General features: G+C 41.4%; 1 protein-coding gene across 3 annotated transcripts; it reads right to left on the bottom strand.

Annotated features, from left to right (window-relative positions):
* Nucleotides 1-2,902: 2,902 nt before the first annotated feature.
* Nucleotides 2,903-13,902, bottom strand: LOC119894049. 3 transcript variants are annotated; one of them, XM_038706554.1, is made up of 3 exons: nucleotides 10,825-11,293; nucleotides 7,363-7,469; nucleotides 2,903-5,211 (listed from the first exon to the last, which is right to left on the bottom strand). In XM_038706554.1, the coding sequence occupies exon 3, from the start codon at nucleotides 5,190-5,192 to the stop codon at nucleotides 3,726-3,728; it is 1,467 nt and encodes a 488-aa protein (XP_038562482.1). In that variant the 5' UTR covers nucleotides 5,193-5,211; nucleotides 7,363-7,469; nucleotides 10,825-11,293; the 3' UTR covers nucleotides 2,903-3,725. The 3 variants fall into 3 exon arrangements, with proteins under 3 accessions (XP_038562482.1, XP_038562488.1, XP_038562475.1); XM_038706560.1 differs by lacking the exons at nucleotides 7,363-7,469; nucleotides 10,825-11,293 and adding an exon at nucleotides 13,778-13,902; XM_038706547.1 differs by lacking the exon at nucleotides 7,363-7,469.
* Between the last annotated feature and the right edge of the window lie 3,980 nt (nucleotides 13,903-17,882).

Genomic DNA, 17,882 nt, shown 5'->3' on the forward strand with positions numbered 1-17,882 from the left:
ATTTTCCGACCAGACTAGGATGGAATGAATGGGATCAGCTGTTTTCTCTCTCTGTCTCTCTCTTCCTTTCATTCTGTCTTTGCTCTTTCTCTCTCAGCGTGACTGTGCTGTTGGGTTAATAAAGGACAACACTGGTGTTGGTTAGGTTTGTGCCAGTCGTGCAGGTTTCCCCCCCTCTTCATTCCTGTCGGAGTCTGCACACAGTCAGCAGAGTTGGCAATATCAGGGCTAATTTTCCTAACTTCAGAGGAAAGCACTTGCTGCCATTTATTCTCTTGCAGTTTGAAAACAACTAAACGTGTCGCCTTACAACTTCTGCTCAACAACAGGTGTTTTTAATGAGACAGAAGTTAACCTCACCATAAAGTTTAGATTTTAAAAACAAGAGGAATGACTGGAAGGATGTTAAAATGAATGGGGGAAATATCTGGATGGACATAAACCGGTTAGAGCTCAACAACACTGGTGTTTTCCTTTCTACTGAGTCAGCTGGTGTCCAATGTCAGCCATTGTGGCTCTATTGTTGGCCTCTGTGGTCCCGTATGGGGTGTCTAGGTGTCCCCAATTGGTAGGAGTAGTGTAGTAAAACACGTCCGAATTCAGACCTCTATTTAGCTCCGACCACATGAATGGGACCCTTCTCATGCTTTGTCTATTGGCACCTTGAAAGTCGATAGGCTAAGTAATCTCTTTTGAAGGGACCCCATTATAGAGATCAAAGGCACAGAGGTGGATGGGACAGGGTGGAGCGAAGCCACAAAGGCATTGTGTTCACTGATTTCATGATGTCTATGGCAGGAAGTCCATACAGTTTGCGTTGGCACCGCTGTCAAAGATGTACTTTACAAGCAGTTTATAAGTTCTAGCTTTTGGCTTTATCAATGTTAAAGGGGCGCTCCACCGAGCGTGATGAGGAGTGCTACCCCTGTTAAAACAGTTGTAAAATGTCTTCTGTGGTGCTTTCCAAAAAAATAACCCTCGTGTCATAGTGATGTCATCAGGGAAATCTTCTTTCAAATGGGGTTTGAAAGAAGTGGGCATTTAGGAGACAGTGGGGGATTTAATGAAAGACACTACTGAGTAGCATTATGGAAAATGTGCTTTATAGATCAGTTTAAAAAAAAGCTATTATCCAAATCCATTTGGATAGTGTACAATTTGTGTTTTTATCTATCTCTTTAATTCTTTGGAAGGACCCCACCAATGTTCAAACACATTCTTAAAATATTATTAACCACTTATCAACATCCTATTCATATTTATAACTGCAGTATAAGGTAACTAAGTATAAGGTACTTCAAATTTTCTGACCTAGATCTGTGATCCAACATGCGGATTTAGTAAAAATATATCCTGTGTGGAGTTTAAAATGCTAATAAGTGTGTTAATATGTGGATTTTGGTCCATATTGTCTTCCTAATTAAAGAGCTAGCTAAAAAGACTGAAGGAGAAAATGCAAATAGATTTTGGAATTTGCAACCCAAAGGTTATTTTTAATAATACAGTATCTTATTACTGTCCTTTAAATAATTTACATAAAACTTGAGACATAATTAACATGAAAATGCCATTAATTACAAACAGTAAACCCTTTGTAAAGTGTGTCTTATAAGAAAGTGTTACATATATTTAGGAAGGCATGATATCGAGGTCAGACTTCAACTCAAACTCCTCACGAGCCCTCCACCATGTATGTGGTTGTTCGGTTTATGACTTGTAATCATCAGCTCAGGGTCTTGGGTAATCCTGATGATGGGAGAGGTGGTAGAGAGACAAAACAGCGACAGCTCACAGGGAGGAAGGAAAAAACTATAAGGATGGACAGAAGCCGGTCATTTTACTGCACACACAAGCCATAACAGAAACCAAGAGCTCTCTGGGGGGTGAGACCAGAGAGAGGCAGGGAGAGGGGGCCCAAGGAAGCCCAGGAAACTAAACCTTTAGCCTCTGTGTTTACGATGCATGTCAAACAAACGACAATGACCTAAAAACATTGTTTTGGTGGTGAAGATGATATGAGGTGTCTTTAAAAAATATATATCTGTATGATAAACCTACAGGGGGTGGGAGCCTGGGGATCAATTTGTAAAATGTGTGTATTTTTTTCAGTTGTATTTTTTATTTTTTACGATATCTATTTATTTTCTTTAGGTATGTATTGGATAACTGTATGTACATGTTCCGTTTCTTCTTGGCTTCATTTGAACTAGTTTGAAAAGTAAATATGAAACATTGAAAATGGTCATTCAAATACGCTACTGTATGTGTACATTTTGAGAACAAACTGTGCAATGATTTAACAGATTTCCATGATTAAAGTGATAGTAATACAAATTGAAAATATCATCTGGAAAATAAAAACTAATTATGATAATGATGATGATGATAATGAAAATGTAGATGTAAAAGAAAAAAAAAATAAAGCAATCCAGGTGGATCTGCTGATCATCGCAAACTTTCTCCATTTTTCTTTTTCCTATTGATTTGTTTTATTCTTTCCCTTTCTGCAGGTGGTACAATGGAACTAAGTACATTTGCTCAATGTAAAATACGTTCTTGAACATTTCCATTTTAGGCTTCTTTATACTGCTTCTCCACCACATTTAAAAGAATGTACTTTTTACTCTACTATATATATTTGACAGCTATAAGCCATCATTCCTTTGCACATTGAGATTTTACTTGTCATGGAGTATTTTTAAATGATGCTACATTTTACAAGTAGCACATCAGAATACTTCTACCATTGCCTGTGTTTTATGAAGCAGTAGTTTTTGGAAACTGCTTCTTACCAGAAGATTACAGCAGTAAAATAACTAACACTTGCTTCTTATGACAACTTTTCTTTTCCAAATAATGAGCGCGTTGATTATTCAATTCTGTTATTTATATCGGTTAAGAATTTGCAGAGTACAAAGATCCTTTATTACCACATATGGCAGGCTAACTGAACAAAACCAGTAGATGGGAAAATTTGATTGTTTAGATGTCATATAATTTACAAACCACATGGTTTTACATTCATGAACCACATTTGACAAGTTCCACTGAGAGATGTATCCTGCCACAAAACGGTCGAATCATCAGCCTGAGTGAAATCATGCTAAAGTGTGACCATGCTGTAGTTTCTGTACCAATACATTTTTACACATCAGACTCAGTTGCTAAAAGCACTGTTACAATATTGATGGTGATCCACATGGGAACAGAGTGGAGCGGTAAAATGGAGCCTCAGTAGGTGGCGCTCCTTCCTCTCACAACCGGTGCATACAAGAGGCTGGAATTATCATCAGTCACTGGAGAGACTTACCACTCCATGAAGACTTCTTCTATAAATACACACAGATATACATAGCTTCATACGTACAGTCAAGGTATACTGGTGTCATATTGTACACATATATAAAGGAATATATTAATATCAAAGACATACACATGCTTACATACTAATCAAAAATAACTTAGATTATGAAAGATAAATCATACAAAAAAACAGTACTTTTTAAAGTAAAAGCTCTATATTTTCCCTAAGATCTAGTATTGAGGTCTTCTTGTTTTTTTCAAAAGTCATTTGTTGAAGGTGCGAGGAGGGATCGGAAAGAGAGAAGAAACACCACCGGCAAGTGAAAGTGCACACAGAAGGATGTCACAGCTGCTCTGCTCTGCGTCACTTTCTACTTCTTGCCATTTCTCTCTGTCTCCCCCCTCCCCTTTCTCTCTCTCTCTCAGCCTTTTCCCTTCCCCGTCAAGACCTCCTTCCCCACTGCCTGACTTGTTCTGGACAGCAGTACACAGACGCAGGACGAGTCGATTCGGATCCACCTCCATCCAGTTCTGTTGTTTGCGTCTTTGGTGAGCGCTCGGACGTACGACTGCTTGGATTTGCACTGACTCACCCACTGTTTTTTATCTACGCCCAAGCAGCCTGCCCCGGCTACCCCCGTTTCCGAAGATTTCACGACTGCGCTGGCACCCTTTGACCTGCTAGTACTGCTCCGCTGCTCGGGCTGGCGGCAGCGAGTCTCATAGAAGTACTGTTTGAGTGGTCCAGTCTGGGTCTGGATTTCCTGCAAGATGGTGACATTGCGGCCGTAGGAATCGATGGCAGTCGTTTTGTCTGTAACCCAAACACTTTCCATCTCGCACACCGACTTTTCCCCTCTCCTTCTGTCAATCAAGTGTGAGCGTTTATCTCTTTTAAGCGGACGGGCAGCCTCAATGGTAACTCTGGAAGAGTCTGCCCAACTCAGAGTCGTGCTCCTGTCGATCGCCCGGTCCCCATGACCCTCAATGTGTCCGTCCATGTCCTCCTGCTCCTCTCTGTCCCTGTCCTCCTCTAGCAGGCCAGTTTCCAACATGAGCAGGAGAGGGGGGTGTTCTGGAGGCGACGGGGAGGGTGAAAACAGGACTCGTGGATGTGCGTCCAGAAACATCTCGTCTCCTTCTAAGATACTGTCCAGCCTGGTCCCCAGACCCAGCGCTGCATCCAAGTTCAAGCTCTCCTCGGCCGGACCTCTTCCAGCCCCTGGTGTCCACAGGCTTCCTGTCTCGATTGTAGGCGCATCTCCCAGCTTCTCAGGGGAATCAGTTGGTTCCGGTCTTCTTTGACCCTTCAGATTAGCAACAGGACTGACAGCATTATGGGCTTCTGCGTTAGAAACCTGCAACAGTCCGTCTGTAGAGTCCTGGAGATTTTCCTTTTTGGAAAAGTCCACAAAACTGGAGTAATCTTGCCTGCTGCTGCTGTCGGCTTTGTAGTCCTTTGGTAGAAAATTATCCTTGGAAATATCCTCGGTCCTGAGTGTTCTTCTTTCTGTGGGAACATCCAAACTGACACTGCTTTTGTCATCATTTCCTGAGTTGCTATTTGATTGGTAGGGTCTTTGATTCTCCACTTTGAACGTGGATGTCTCTTCATCTGCGGAGGATTTCACATAATCCTTATGGTTCTGGAGGTTTTGTCTGTTGGTGTGTTGGCTAAGAGCAGCGGCCATGTTGTAGTCTGTTTGTGAGGCATTTTCATGGAAATTGTAGTCCACAGGGGGAGCTGTGAGGCGAGCAGGAGGGTCATGACGATCTCTGCGGTTGTCAAAGCCAGGCTCTGGGGTCGCGGCAGCAATCCTGGATGCAGGGTTGTGAGGAAAGGACAGGGCCGAGGCAATCACCATGGCAACCAGGGGAAGCCAGTGCATCACTCCCAAGACGTATCAGCTGGTGGATAAAACAGACAGGAAGGAAGAGAGAGACAATGTTATTTTATACAGTGCAAACTGTGGTTTATACAGTTAACCTAAGTAGCTCAATTAAAATGTAAAAGGAGAGGTTTTACTGGTGGCCCACAGCTTTATGACCCTGGCGCTTTAACCACTGAGCTATGGCTTTAAAATCTTGGCAGAACTCGTGGAAAATAGGACCAAGTACAGCAAGGTCGCCCTCTGCTTCTTCATGTGAGAAGATGGAGTTCAGCTACGAACGCTGTAGGTTCTGCCGCCTGAAGGGCTGACCTTCGAACAGAGACACTGACAACCTGGTATGCATCTATGTCAGAAGCTTTACAGCCAAAGGAAATGGATTAAAAAGACATCTGTGACCTGCGACGAAACAAGCCTCCCCTTTCAGCTTTTAAGGGCATGATTTTTTTTCCTGTTGTTAGAGCTTTTTTTCTAGGATCCAAGACTCTGTTAATCTCTTTCAATCTGTGGTAACAGACATGTTTTACCTCAGGTGTTCTTGCAAAAACAAATTATAAAAAAAGCATCCTTGTATTACTGAGGTAAACCTGATCAAACCTGGGCTGTGGGTGAAACTGTTCCTTTGAAAAGGTACAACATAATGCTGCCTTGGGTTGGAAGACTTTACTTACACGGTGATGGGTACACATCACTATTGTTAATGTCCTGCCTGCCATAACATGCACTATTTAAACTTTGTGCAGCTGTAATCACAAGAATATTAGTTTATTTTGTGTAGCAAAAGTATGAAACAAATACTGCAGATAAAAATCTTAGGGCTCTTAGGGCTAGAGTAATGCAGTAGTAGCAGTAGGTTAAATCTACAATCTCAAAATCAGCATAGTATGTAATTAAGAAGCGCCATGCAAGTTTGTTTTGGAGCTGCAACAATTAGTCGATCGACAAAAAAAATCATGTATTTAACAAATTCAAGTAAATGTTTGTGTAGATATGCTGCAAATTTGATACTTTCAGCTTCTCAAATGTGAACATTTACTGCTTTTCTCTTATGATAAATTTAATATTATTGGGGTTTGGATTGTTAGTCAGACAAAACACAACATTTGAAGGCATCACTTTGGTCTCTGGGAGATTAGATGGACATTTACAATATTGTTCAATTCAATTAAATTTAGTTTATTACAGATGCAGCATCTCGTTTTCAAGGGGGACCAGAAACACACATACATAATACAACAACAAGAACATAACATACCTAGTACAAACCAACAATTAATTGATTGATTCACATTATAAAAGAAAATAGATGTTCTTAGTCGCGTGCTTAGTGCGTTTAATGGATTTAAATTAAATGATATCAAATGAGACATTTTATTTTTAATACAAAACGTTATAGTTACACCAAACAACACTTTAAAAAGTTGCACAATAAACTTTCTCTTGGAGATAAAATTGCATGCTAGAGTGAATGATACTCACATGTTGCCAGATCTCTCCAGTTTGTCTTATTTATAACTTAAACTTATAAAGTTAAATAATTTTCCCTTAATTAGTCAGATGCTATGTTAAATGGTGATGTATTCAATATCATTATAATAATGGTTAACCAACAGAAATGTACAAATCTCAAATAAAACACTCCCTTGTGTAAACCCAATGTAAACATAGTCTGACAAGTCCACTCAGGTATATGCGTTTGTCATGTCTGACATTACTTGAATGAAACATAAATCATGAGTCAAGTACAGTTGATTCATTTGTGTTTCAAAGTAAGGTTCACCTGTGACTAAAAATATTCCATTCACTCATTCATGTGGCATGTGCAGTGGGATATCATTCAACCAGTATACAGAAGCCTACACAGGGGGGAACATCAGTTAGTTGTAAAGAAAGAAAGAAAGAAAGAAAGAAAGAAGGTGGAAGGAGGAGTTAAAATAGGTGGAATGATCAGAATGTCAGTGATGCAGCTTTACTGGCTTCCAGCTAAGGGGGGGGAACACGCAGGGAAACAGAAAATACAGAAAGTGCAAAGAAGTGGATGTCTGACTGTTTGTGTTTGTTTGCTTGTGGCAAGTTTGTTGGTGTGTGACTGAACGGATGCATCATCAATGGCCATCAGCGAGTTTGTGTGAATGTTTGACAAAACAAAAAACCCTTTCAGTGACAGGACCTGTACTCAGCGGGGGCCACACCCTGGAGCCTCCGAGAAACAGCAAGGTTTGGTCGACACATCAGTCATGCAGTCCCCTCGGGCGCTTGTAGTGCCTGCCTGTCATGCTGGCGATAAAAAACATCAAAGTGCGTTGAGCTTCCTGTTTTCTCTGGCTACTGATCAACGCACCAGGGCCTGCTAAATTAACCCAGGTAGTTTGTGTGATGAAAGCAAACAGTGAATGGGGCTCAAACATGGAGAGGCCAGCGGAGAGCAATTAAAGCAAAAAACTAAGGTGAACGCAGTCTGGTGACTCTGATTGGAGGAGAAGATCATTTAAAATTAGCCAGCTGTGGAGAGGAGGTGCTACAGGGTGAATATCTAGGACAAATCTGGAGGATCTGTATTATGTGTGTCTGTTTTAGAAGAACTACATGCTTCTTAAGGGCTTTCTTGGAGCACTCAGACGCCACACAGAAGGCAGGCAAGCAGACTCTCTAAGTGGTTTCTTTGTAAAACAGCAGCAGCAGCACTTCATCACCATGCTCCATTTGCTACAATGACACGCATCATTTGCGCTCCCTGCAAGGCTACACAAGGTCCACGACGTTCTTCCGCCCTCTGGAGCAGGCCCTAGCACTCCCATCCCCTACCCCCCAGACGAACACACATATAACAAAAATGCCACTCTCTCTAAATCAAAAACCTCACTTAGAAAGTAAAACCCCACTCATGTTATTCCTAATCTCCATCGCCTTGAATCCAAATGAGCCCAGGAAGAATACCCTGAAACCACGGGACAGGGCCTAAACAAACACACAGAGAGCAACCACGTCATCAAGCAAAAACCCATGAAGCAAAAACCCATGAATAAACAGACTAAACATGACTTAACAGACTAAACTATCATTTAGCATTAATTATGACGTCCTCTAGATTGTATATTAATTAAATAGCTGACAACGTTCCATGTTGCTTTATGTGCCTTTATTTTTCACTCAGATCCACCAGAGTGGGTTTGTTAGATGTTCAGAAACACAGTCACAAGACACCTTTTTAAACTCGTCTTCCAAACTGTGCAATAATGTAACATTCCCGAAGGATATCAGGGAGACGACCTCAGAGAACATTTTTAAGTGAAACAGATCTTCTTCACTTTCAATGAGTCCTTTAACATGCAGTGTTTTCCTCCCTCTGAACCAGCATTCAGTATTTAATTTGTTTTTACTGTTGCTGATGTTATTCTTGTATTTAACCTAATTTACTATTATCATTGACTGTTTTTATTTAACCATTGCCCTGTTTTTCTTATTGTAAAGCACCGTGAGCTACATTTTAGGTATCAAGGCTGTTTAAAATGATTAGGTCTGAAGCTAATGATTATTTAAATTTTCTTTTAATTCATTAATCTACAAATGTTTTTCTTGATTAATGGTTTAATCAGTGGTCTATAAAATATCAAAATATCCAGAAAAAAAACACTCATCACAATTTCGTAAAGTCCAAGGCGAAGTTTTTAAATTTTTTACTTTGTTCAACCAACAGTCTAAAACCTGAATATATTACACATACTATAATGTAAGACAAGGAAACATTTTCGCCGTAAAAAAAAACAGTTAATCGATAATCCAAAAAGTTGCCGATTATTTTTCCGTTGACCGATTAATTGATTAAATGACTATTCGTTGCAGATTTAACAACTGTTATTATCATTATGATTATTTAAATAATAAACTCACTTTCAAAACACATAAAACACACGGGTCAAACCACTTTGGTGGCGTCCAGCTTCTACAGAGGCTTTGCTCTGAAACAGAAAAATGAACAAACGGAAAAAACAATACAGCTAAATGTTTCTTTAGTGAATATGGCACCTGGCAAATTGGTCTGACTTCTGTTGTGAGTTCTGCCAGTGTGAACAGCGGGGGTTTAATCCAGATGAGACACCATGAGTGAAAGAGGTATCAGGGGGAATTATAGCACAGGGGGCCTCTGGCTGCGATATCCTCCCCAGGAAATAGATGCCATAAAGTAGCTCCACACCTGGCAGTGGCTACTGTGCTATTAGCCTTTTAACAAAGTAATCCCCCCCTCAAGTGTGGCTAATGTCAGACACGTCCATCTGACAGAGAGATAATGCATTCTGTGTTAGTGTTAGGACCAGGCCACGTCCCGTCTTAATCCTGCCTCTTTGAAGTTGTGTAACCCAAAGAGAGACCGGGGTGGAAGATGTCTTGAGGCTGGCTGATCGGAGGACTTTTCCATAAAGACAGGTTGGGTCTGACTAAGCTCTCTGAAATGCATCCGAATGTGACCATTACAAACACCGACAAGAGAAGTGGCTGTGACACCGTGTGACAGTGACAACACATGCAGGTTAAGTGTTTGTCCTCTCTCCCTCTTCCCTTCTCTCTCAGTAAGAGAAGAGTAGAAGCCTTGGCCCTCACGTGTGCTCATTTACAACGCCTTCCTGTCCCACTGTGCAAACAGACCATTAATTCCAGGTCTGTGATTGTTTCATACCGCGCTCAGACTGCAAGATCCAGCCTCCTCACCTTAGCTCCACATGAACGGCTCTATCAGTGACCTCTCTCCCAGATCCCTTGGAGATCTTACGTTCTCTTTAACACACCCAGGATGACAATACACACTGCTGATGAGGTACTGTACATGTAGTGATGCAATAAAATAGCATCCAAATGTCTTAAATGTTTTAAAGGCCTGGCATCACATATTACATTGTGATGAAACCTTTTGCAAGTGAAATTTGATTCTATATTAGACATAAAAGCTGTAATGCTGAATTAATTAATATTTTAAATGATTATTATACTTGAACTTGCCTCATAAAAACCACCCACAGAGCCTTTTCAGCTTCTGATCTTTAAGCAATATCAGATTAAGACATCAGCTGTTATGTTTTATATTACGACCTGTGTGATCTACCTGCGGGTTTGGATTCGGTAGATCTCACCTCAACTGACTGCCAATGAAAACATAAGGTGGAATAGGGTACAACTGCAGGACTGCCAAGGAAAATAAAAATTTCAAGTAGGCTACTTAGCACTGGCTTGTTCAAAGTGTATTGTGCAAGGAGCAAAGGCTAAAAGTTTGGCTGCAAAAATGAAAGAAGTCAAACTTAAAATGACACTGATTTTTTTTCAAACAGTATCATTTATATTGCTATTGCATGCATGAATGTAGGCTGGGTAAATTAGTGAGCTCATTCACAAATAAGATAATAGGATAGATACAAAATACACAACTTACATGTAGGCTAGCCAAATAAGCACATATTGATCAACTGACCTAATTAAATAACATAGGGGTTTCTTACTCACTTTATGTAGCTTGTCGTCTTTCTAACTGACTCAATACAGAACTAAATTAATAACGTATATTAATTCATACACATTGTATGTTATTAAAACACTTTTTAAAGTGGACAGTTTAAGGTCTATATGTGATTTAAAACCATACCGTTTAGGTGAGATCCGGACCCCGCGTCCTTCCAGCTGACACCACATTGATTATAGAGTCCTGTCGCCAGTTGCTCAACTGGTTTAAAAAAATAAACTCAAAAAACACCTTCTCACGGTAGCCAAAAAACTAAGCACAAACATTTCTTTCTTCTTTTAATAGTCCGTGACATTGCATGTGCCCCCCAAAATAACGATGAGGAGGAGGGGGGATAGGAAAGTAAAGCAGTTACAAACCAGAAAACCCTCCTGTCCTGGGTGCGCTTCCACTGGTGGCAGTATGCAATAAGTCCAGAAAAGTATTAAAAATGTAAACTTGCCACAGTCTTTAGATATTCCATGAGTTGTTACTCCTCCAAGGCAGGACAGGCAAATGGACTCTCAGATCAAATATGTGAACGAAGGAGTGGAGAGGTGAAGAAGTTGGTCAAATGTTTTAAGATCTGAACTCCGCCTGAAACGCGTAAAGTCGGACAAAAAGTTAAGCCAGCACGAGTTAGAGTCACAACTTCTTGTCGTGATTTTCAAAATAAAATCCCCTTGGAGAAATCTTTATTGTGATGCAACGTTTCACTAACAGGGGTGCTTTTATTTTCAAAGACAGAACAAGCCACTTCCGGCACAAGTTATTGTTTGCCCACTGCTAGCTTGACACAGTTAACGACTCCGGTTTCTCCTGAGAAGCGCAAAGACAGGTCGAAGTTTTTTTTTCCTCAGGAGGTTAGTGTATTGAAAAGAGACCTACAGCATTCAACGAGTAACATCTGTTAAAGCAGATGTCTCCAAGAGTCTTTTTTTTTTAAACAGATGCATATAAAATAAAACCGTAATACAGGATTTAGTGTGCAAAATTTGCAAAAAAAGTCACATTTCCTTGCTAGCTTGATTTGATACATTCAAATAAAGATGGTCTGGCGTGTGTCTTCACATGTGCGTGACAGTGATCTTTTTTAACCTTACTCCGCGTCCCTCCCCTTTTTTTCATCAACGCCCCATGCTTCCCAAGAAAACAACTTTTTGATAAATTACGTTAGCCTACCAGCAATGGTATGTTGGCATGGATCCACTCAGAGTGAATGTGTTATGCAAATTTTTTACCAACACGCTATAGGGAAACTGGAGTTAGTCTGCAGGGTGCAACACAATCTCAGTTGACACAAACAGACCTGAAGATTATGTATTCAGATTACTTCCTGTTTACCGGATAATTTGGATCTTGATGATGGACACAGGATCTAAAATATGGATGTTGTGTCATCTACAGAATGGTTTACAACAGTAAAAATACAGATGACTCACAAGCTACAAGCATACATGTTTAAAAAATCTAAAAAGGAAAAATGCTTCTGAAAGATGTTGTGTACTCTGGCAAGCAGACTGCTTGATCTTTTTAATCATGCAATATATCCTTAATTTAACACATACATTTTAACAGGGGTGGATTCACTTATTTGTGGGCCCTAGGCCTATGGATATGGTATGGGGCCCCCTGAATCCCAGCCCTGACCCCTGTCACCCCAACCTGCTGTCATTTATAAATACTGTATCCTGGAATAACCTCATATTTACGGGCCTGACAACCCTTCTACGTAGGCAAAAAAAAAGGTAACATAATGCCGGCTGGGAAACAAATGTTTTATAAAGAATTTACCTCTAATATCAGTGTCTTCAGCTCATGTGCCGCCTCCTCTTAGATGTCAACAGTGATTTTTTTAAATTACTTTCCATAAAGGAAACTGAAAGCTACTTGCCTGCGTGTTTGGGCTCCAAATCTTTTACAGTAACTTTTTTAGCACATTTTTTGCTATCAATTACTTTAATGAAAAAATGGCATGTGTATCCTTTGACTGTCCATAACTGTGTTTAATGCATTTTTAAACAGGAAAATTAAATGATTGTGTAAGCTCAGAAAATGGATGTGTCCTCTAGGTGTAATATTTTCCTACATTGAAGATGTAAGTTTCGTGAATGTTTACGGTAAAATGCTGCAGTGTCATTTTATTAAATATTACTTTTTCTGTATATGTTGGTTGGGTTGTTACGCAGTGGTTTCAGGACTCCTGTAGAGTTGAAAGGATTGAAACAAGAGCTGGTGACTGGCTGCTCTGTCCACTCACAGGTCTTTGGGGGAAAGTCGGCGAAGGCCCAGAGGAGACACAATGGAGGACACACAAGGCCGACTGACAGTTCAACGGGTCCTCAGAGCAGATAAGTCATCCCCATACAGACCAGACGAGGGTCCACTGCTATTGACCCACGAGAACAGCGCGTCCACTGAGCCTCCCCACCTTGAATAGCCTTGTTGAAAAGGAGAGCCATAAAGTGGCGGATGAGCTGAGGGGGGGGAGACTCTGCCGCTCCCCTCCTCCCGCCTCCCACCCCGTCTCTCTCGTTCTGTCTCACATGCTATCTCTTTCTTTCCTTTACCAAGTAGTGGTTTCCATCTCACCAAACCCCTTTCCCCCTGAATGTTTAAAAAGATGAAAGGATAAGGAAAAGAATGGAGACAAAGGAGAGGAGGGTTATGTTACAACCCTGCCCCTGAGAGACTGCTCATGAAAGAGTTTGGGGATGGGAGAGATAGGGACCGGAGAGGAGACACAGAAAGAGAAGGGGGATCATGAAAAGAGGTTTTTCAAACTCAAAGCCGCTAAAACGGGTCACTTCTGTATGGAGAGGCAGACTAAAGTGCGGTCTTCACTCATGGACGGAGACATTTAACACTGTCAATACACTCAGATGGAAGGGAGCGTTGATTTACTTGCACCCGTTGACTGATTGCGCAAACACATGATCACACACACGTACTGTCTACACTGTCTTTCTCAAATCGTTCTGTTTCTCTTTACCAAACCGACCCGCAGCACCACAATTTGATTTCGGGGGAATCTTCCACCAGATCCTCTTTACCATTAACTAGCCCAACACACACACACACACACACACACACATACCTGTATCCCTTGCAGCGTTCATTGCTCTTGGCATTTAGTGTCAGTCACTTGAAATCCTTTGCAACCCTCCCACCATTCTCTCTATCGCCTTCTTCGTCTGAACTTGCCCTGCATGCACTCAGATATTTCCGCCTCAGGGTTCATCAGTGAGAGTTGAGAGTGAAAGAGAGCAAGGGAAAGTTGTTAGCTAAGTGTGGACAGAAGTGGCGGTCAAACAAGGATGACGACTGAAAGGGCAGGGAAGCGCAAATGTCCTTTTCTGAGGCTCTTGCCCTCTTGCTCTCACTCTTTAACACACACACACACACACACACACACGCATACATTCAGACATGCACAACTAACCGCAACAACAAGAACATACAGAGGTTTATTTAAGGACCTTTATGCACAGAAAAAGTTTTTCTTCATGCTGTCACACCAACATGTCACAATAAAGGGTTTCCTAAATCCCAGACTCACCAAAAGCATTTAAAATTAAGTCACAATATATTGCAACAGATTTCTGTTTTTCCTTTGGGGATTTGTGTTTTTGACAGACAACATTTTCAGATTGTTATTCAAGCCCCATAAAAAACAAAACAGATCTTTTTTACAGTTATGCCTTGTACATGAGGAACTTGCAAAGCCTTTTTTCACTCTGTCTCATGGCAGTAAGTTTTAACAGATTCATTTTCTACTTATTTTCTAATAATTTTCTACTTATTTTGTTCTGTACATGATCCACATTTTTGAATCCTGACATCATCAACTGACTCTAATTTTTCTATAAAAAAAAAAACACTGAGACGTTTTAAGGCTTCCAGATGTCACTTTTACTACCTTCGAATCCTCTGATGAAATCTTTCCCACAAGCCGCGCCGTCAGTCATCAACTTACTGCTTTCGCGTTGGACATCCTCCTTCATTTGAAACTCATATCTGAGCGTAATTGGAAGGTAGCTATTATGGCAATTATTGCAAATAGCTGAGCTGAGCTGTCAGGGCAAAGCTAACAGTCTGTCCGTCCGCAATTGAGCCACTAAATCAGACGTCAGACCTCAATTACGGATGCTCGACCTCCCCAAGGTACCCTGTGTCAGCCTTGCATCGTCTCCTCTTCCATCTTCACACCCTATTCTCTCTGTCTTCTTTCTTTTACCTCCTCCAACTGATTTTCAGTTCTTTTTATTGTTCCTTCCATCATGCCCTTAGCCTGCTAAACTCTGCTCCCTCCTCCTCCTTTCCCCTAAATTCAAACCTTTCTCCACTGAGAGCAGTACCACCATCACCTCCATTACCACACACACATACGGACTGAGGTATAGCTGCATATGTTTCCAATTTCAGGCATAATGCTGCTCTCTGCGCAATCTGAGCCAATTAGCCGAAACCTCCTGGAAATGCCACAGTCGCCGGTCATGGTGGTAAAGAGGTAAAGGGTCAAAATTAAGGTCATTCACAGGGAGGTTGGACGCTGATCTGGTCTGTTTGTCTAGTAGTCTGGCTGGCTCATAGTTTGTCTTAGACATCCCTGGCTAAAGCGCTTTAGCTGCTGTCCAACTTCCCCTCGGACATATTTGGCACAGGTGTAGGATTGTGCAGAAAAAGCAACCCAAGCCTGAAATTAAATTTCACAGCTTACTAAAGGTCAAAGGGGATGAGTGACAGGGTCTGGAGCCAGACCACACATAAACACTCAAAAAGCATACGTGTACACCGAGGAAAGTATGCACACATGCACACACGCACGCATGTCCGCTCTGACAAACAAACAACACATGCGTCTACAAGTCTTTCCTGTGTGAAACTGAAATTAGTGTATGGAATGTTCACCATTGGGAGGGAGAGGGAGTATGTGAGCATCAGGGCTGCAAGACCTCATTAGGGGAATGGAGGACTTAGTTTTGGTAATTCTGTTTAATGCTTAATGAGAAACAGGTTTGAATGGGTGCAAAATGCAGACTGGCGCTGGTATTACCTGGCAGTCTGCCCTGTTCCAAGTCTGTCAGTTTAGATTTGTGTTATGTGTGATGTTCGTGTAGAAGCGGGGTCATTGTCAGTTTTTGAAACAGCTTCAGACGCCGCCATAGAGCCGTCACCGTATGCACACACTCTGCTCGTCTTGTTTACATCGTCTGTACCGCCGATCCCTCTCCTCTTACAGCACCTCGCTCTCTCTCTCCCCAGATCACCTCTCAATCACTCTTCTTCGCCGCCTTATCTGTCCCCCCTCAGTGTCTCGTTACAGGACTCAATCCACCTACAGCGACTACACTTTCATTCACTTGCCACAGATTCGTTGCAGTCCAGATGCTACCGGATTAGACATGCAGCCTAAATAGTGAATGATCTAGTTACAGTTACGTCTTCCTTCTCCCCAACACAATCCAAACCTCCCTCTGCATTATTTGCACTTAGCCACCCCAGTGTCCTCTCCCTCTACTCGACATCCCGTCACCCACGCTCTTCCATAAGTCACGTTTTGTCCCTTTTTTTACCAGAGGAAAAATGTTACACATTGTAAACTTTACTCACTGTACAACACCCTGCAGGATTGGATTTCAGAGGCAGACTTTGTGTTTGAACTGCTCTGGCAATTAGTAGAGGATAGACTTACAGCACACCTACTGCACAATGGAGGCAACGGACAGTTGTACAAGCCCCTGTTCCCCTCTCCATCTGTCACTCCTGTAGGATTTTGTGTGTGTGTGTGTGTGTGTGTGTGTGGAGCTGCATGTGTATGTTTGAATTGTTGTATGTATGTTTGTTAGTGCAGGATAATACCAAATTCTGTAAATGGCAACACATAACTTTCTGTCCCCCTTTTCAGTGATTGTAAACAGTATTTAAACATTTAAAAATGGTTTCTAACACACTATAATGCATTTCTAAGCCGATATAAGTGACATTAATAACAAACATTAATGTCTTTGTCAACAACTATAACTCCTTTCAGTGAAGCACCCATAAGTGGATCCTGGTCTATGAACCATATATATCCATCCATCCATCATCAACCGCTTATCCTGCGTACAGCTGGAGCAAATCCCAGCTGACATCGGGCGAAAAGCAGGGTACACCCTGGACAGGTTGCCAGTCCATCGACGAACTACCACTCACGCTCACATTCACACCTAAGGACACTTTAGGGTCACCAGTTAACCTAGTCCGCATGTCTTTGGACGGTGGGAGGAAGCCGGAGCACCCGGAGAGAACCCACACGGGGAGAACATGCAAACTCTACACAGAAAGGCCGGGGCAACCGGGGTTTGAACCAGCGACCTTCTTGCTGTGAGACAGTGCTAACCACTGTACCACCGTGCCGCCCTGAACCATATATATATATATATATATATATATATATAGTAAAAAACAAATGTAATGATATTAAATATTTATATTCTAAAATTATGTCGACAAATACTGTTCTTCTTCAAATACTGTCCTTATATCTGCTTGTAACTAAATTATAATATGTAAACACCATTTATTACATTTTTATATAGTGCTTACAAGTATTACCCAGTAATTATCAATTTACTGCAATGAATGTCTGACCTAAATATTTGGTAAATGCATGGTCTGTTTCCTATTTAACTAAAATTAGAATAGATTCAGCAATGACATCTAGCCAGAAGTTTAAGAAACCAATCAGGACAAAATGGAAGAATCCTCAGGATCAGCAAGGGGGGGGGGCCTTTTTCCATGACGGACAGACATGTGAAGATGTGTACGGGATAGACCAACATAGTAAAATCACAGTATTGACTGTCAGATGACAAAATTATAGAAGAATATGGATCCAGGAGGACGTTGAGCAACTTCCAGGTGTCGCCATACAGATCTGAGCCACACGACCTCCACCACCATGTAGAGGACAGTTGACATAAACACACAGGAGGTAAAACTCAAGCACACCAGTCACATGGATAGGATTAAAAGAAACAAACACACAAAAGAGGGAGAGAGCGATGAGTTTGAATCTCCTGGAGGACGGGAATCCAGATCCAAAACATCTGGAGAGAGGCACCAACAGGACTCTTGACTATAATTCCTGACTTAATAGATTCAATGAGATTGAGACCGACCCCCTGGAAGGAGAGTGTTAACAGATACAAGGCCTG

The sequence above is a fragment of the Micropterus salmoides genome, unplaced genomic scaffold (genome assembly GCF_014851395.1).
Source record: "Micropterus salmoides isolate LMB-PRFRI ecotype aquatic unplaced genomic scaffold, ASM1485139v1 Ms_hic_scaffold_10, whole genome shotgun sequence".
NCBI lineage: Eukaryota > Metazoa > Chordata > Actinopteri > Centrarchiformes > Centrarchidae > Micropterus > Micropterus salmoides.

Excerpts from the sequence above, each read along its gene's own strand:
- LOC119894049 (XM_038706560.1), bottom strand. The coding sequence starts at position 5,192 with ATGCACTGGCTTCCCCTGGTTGCCATGGTGATTGCCTCGGCCCTGTCC.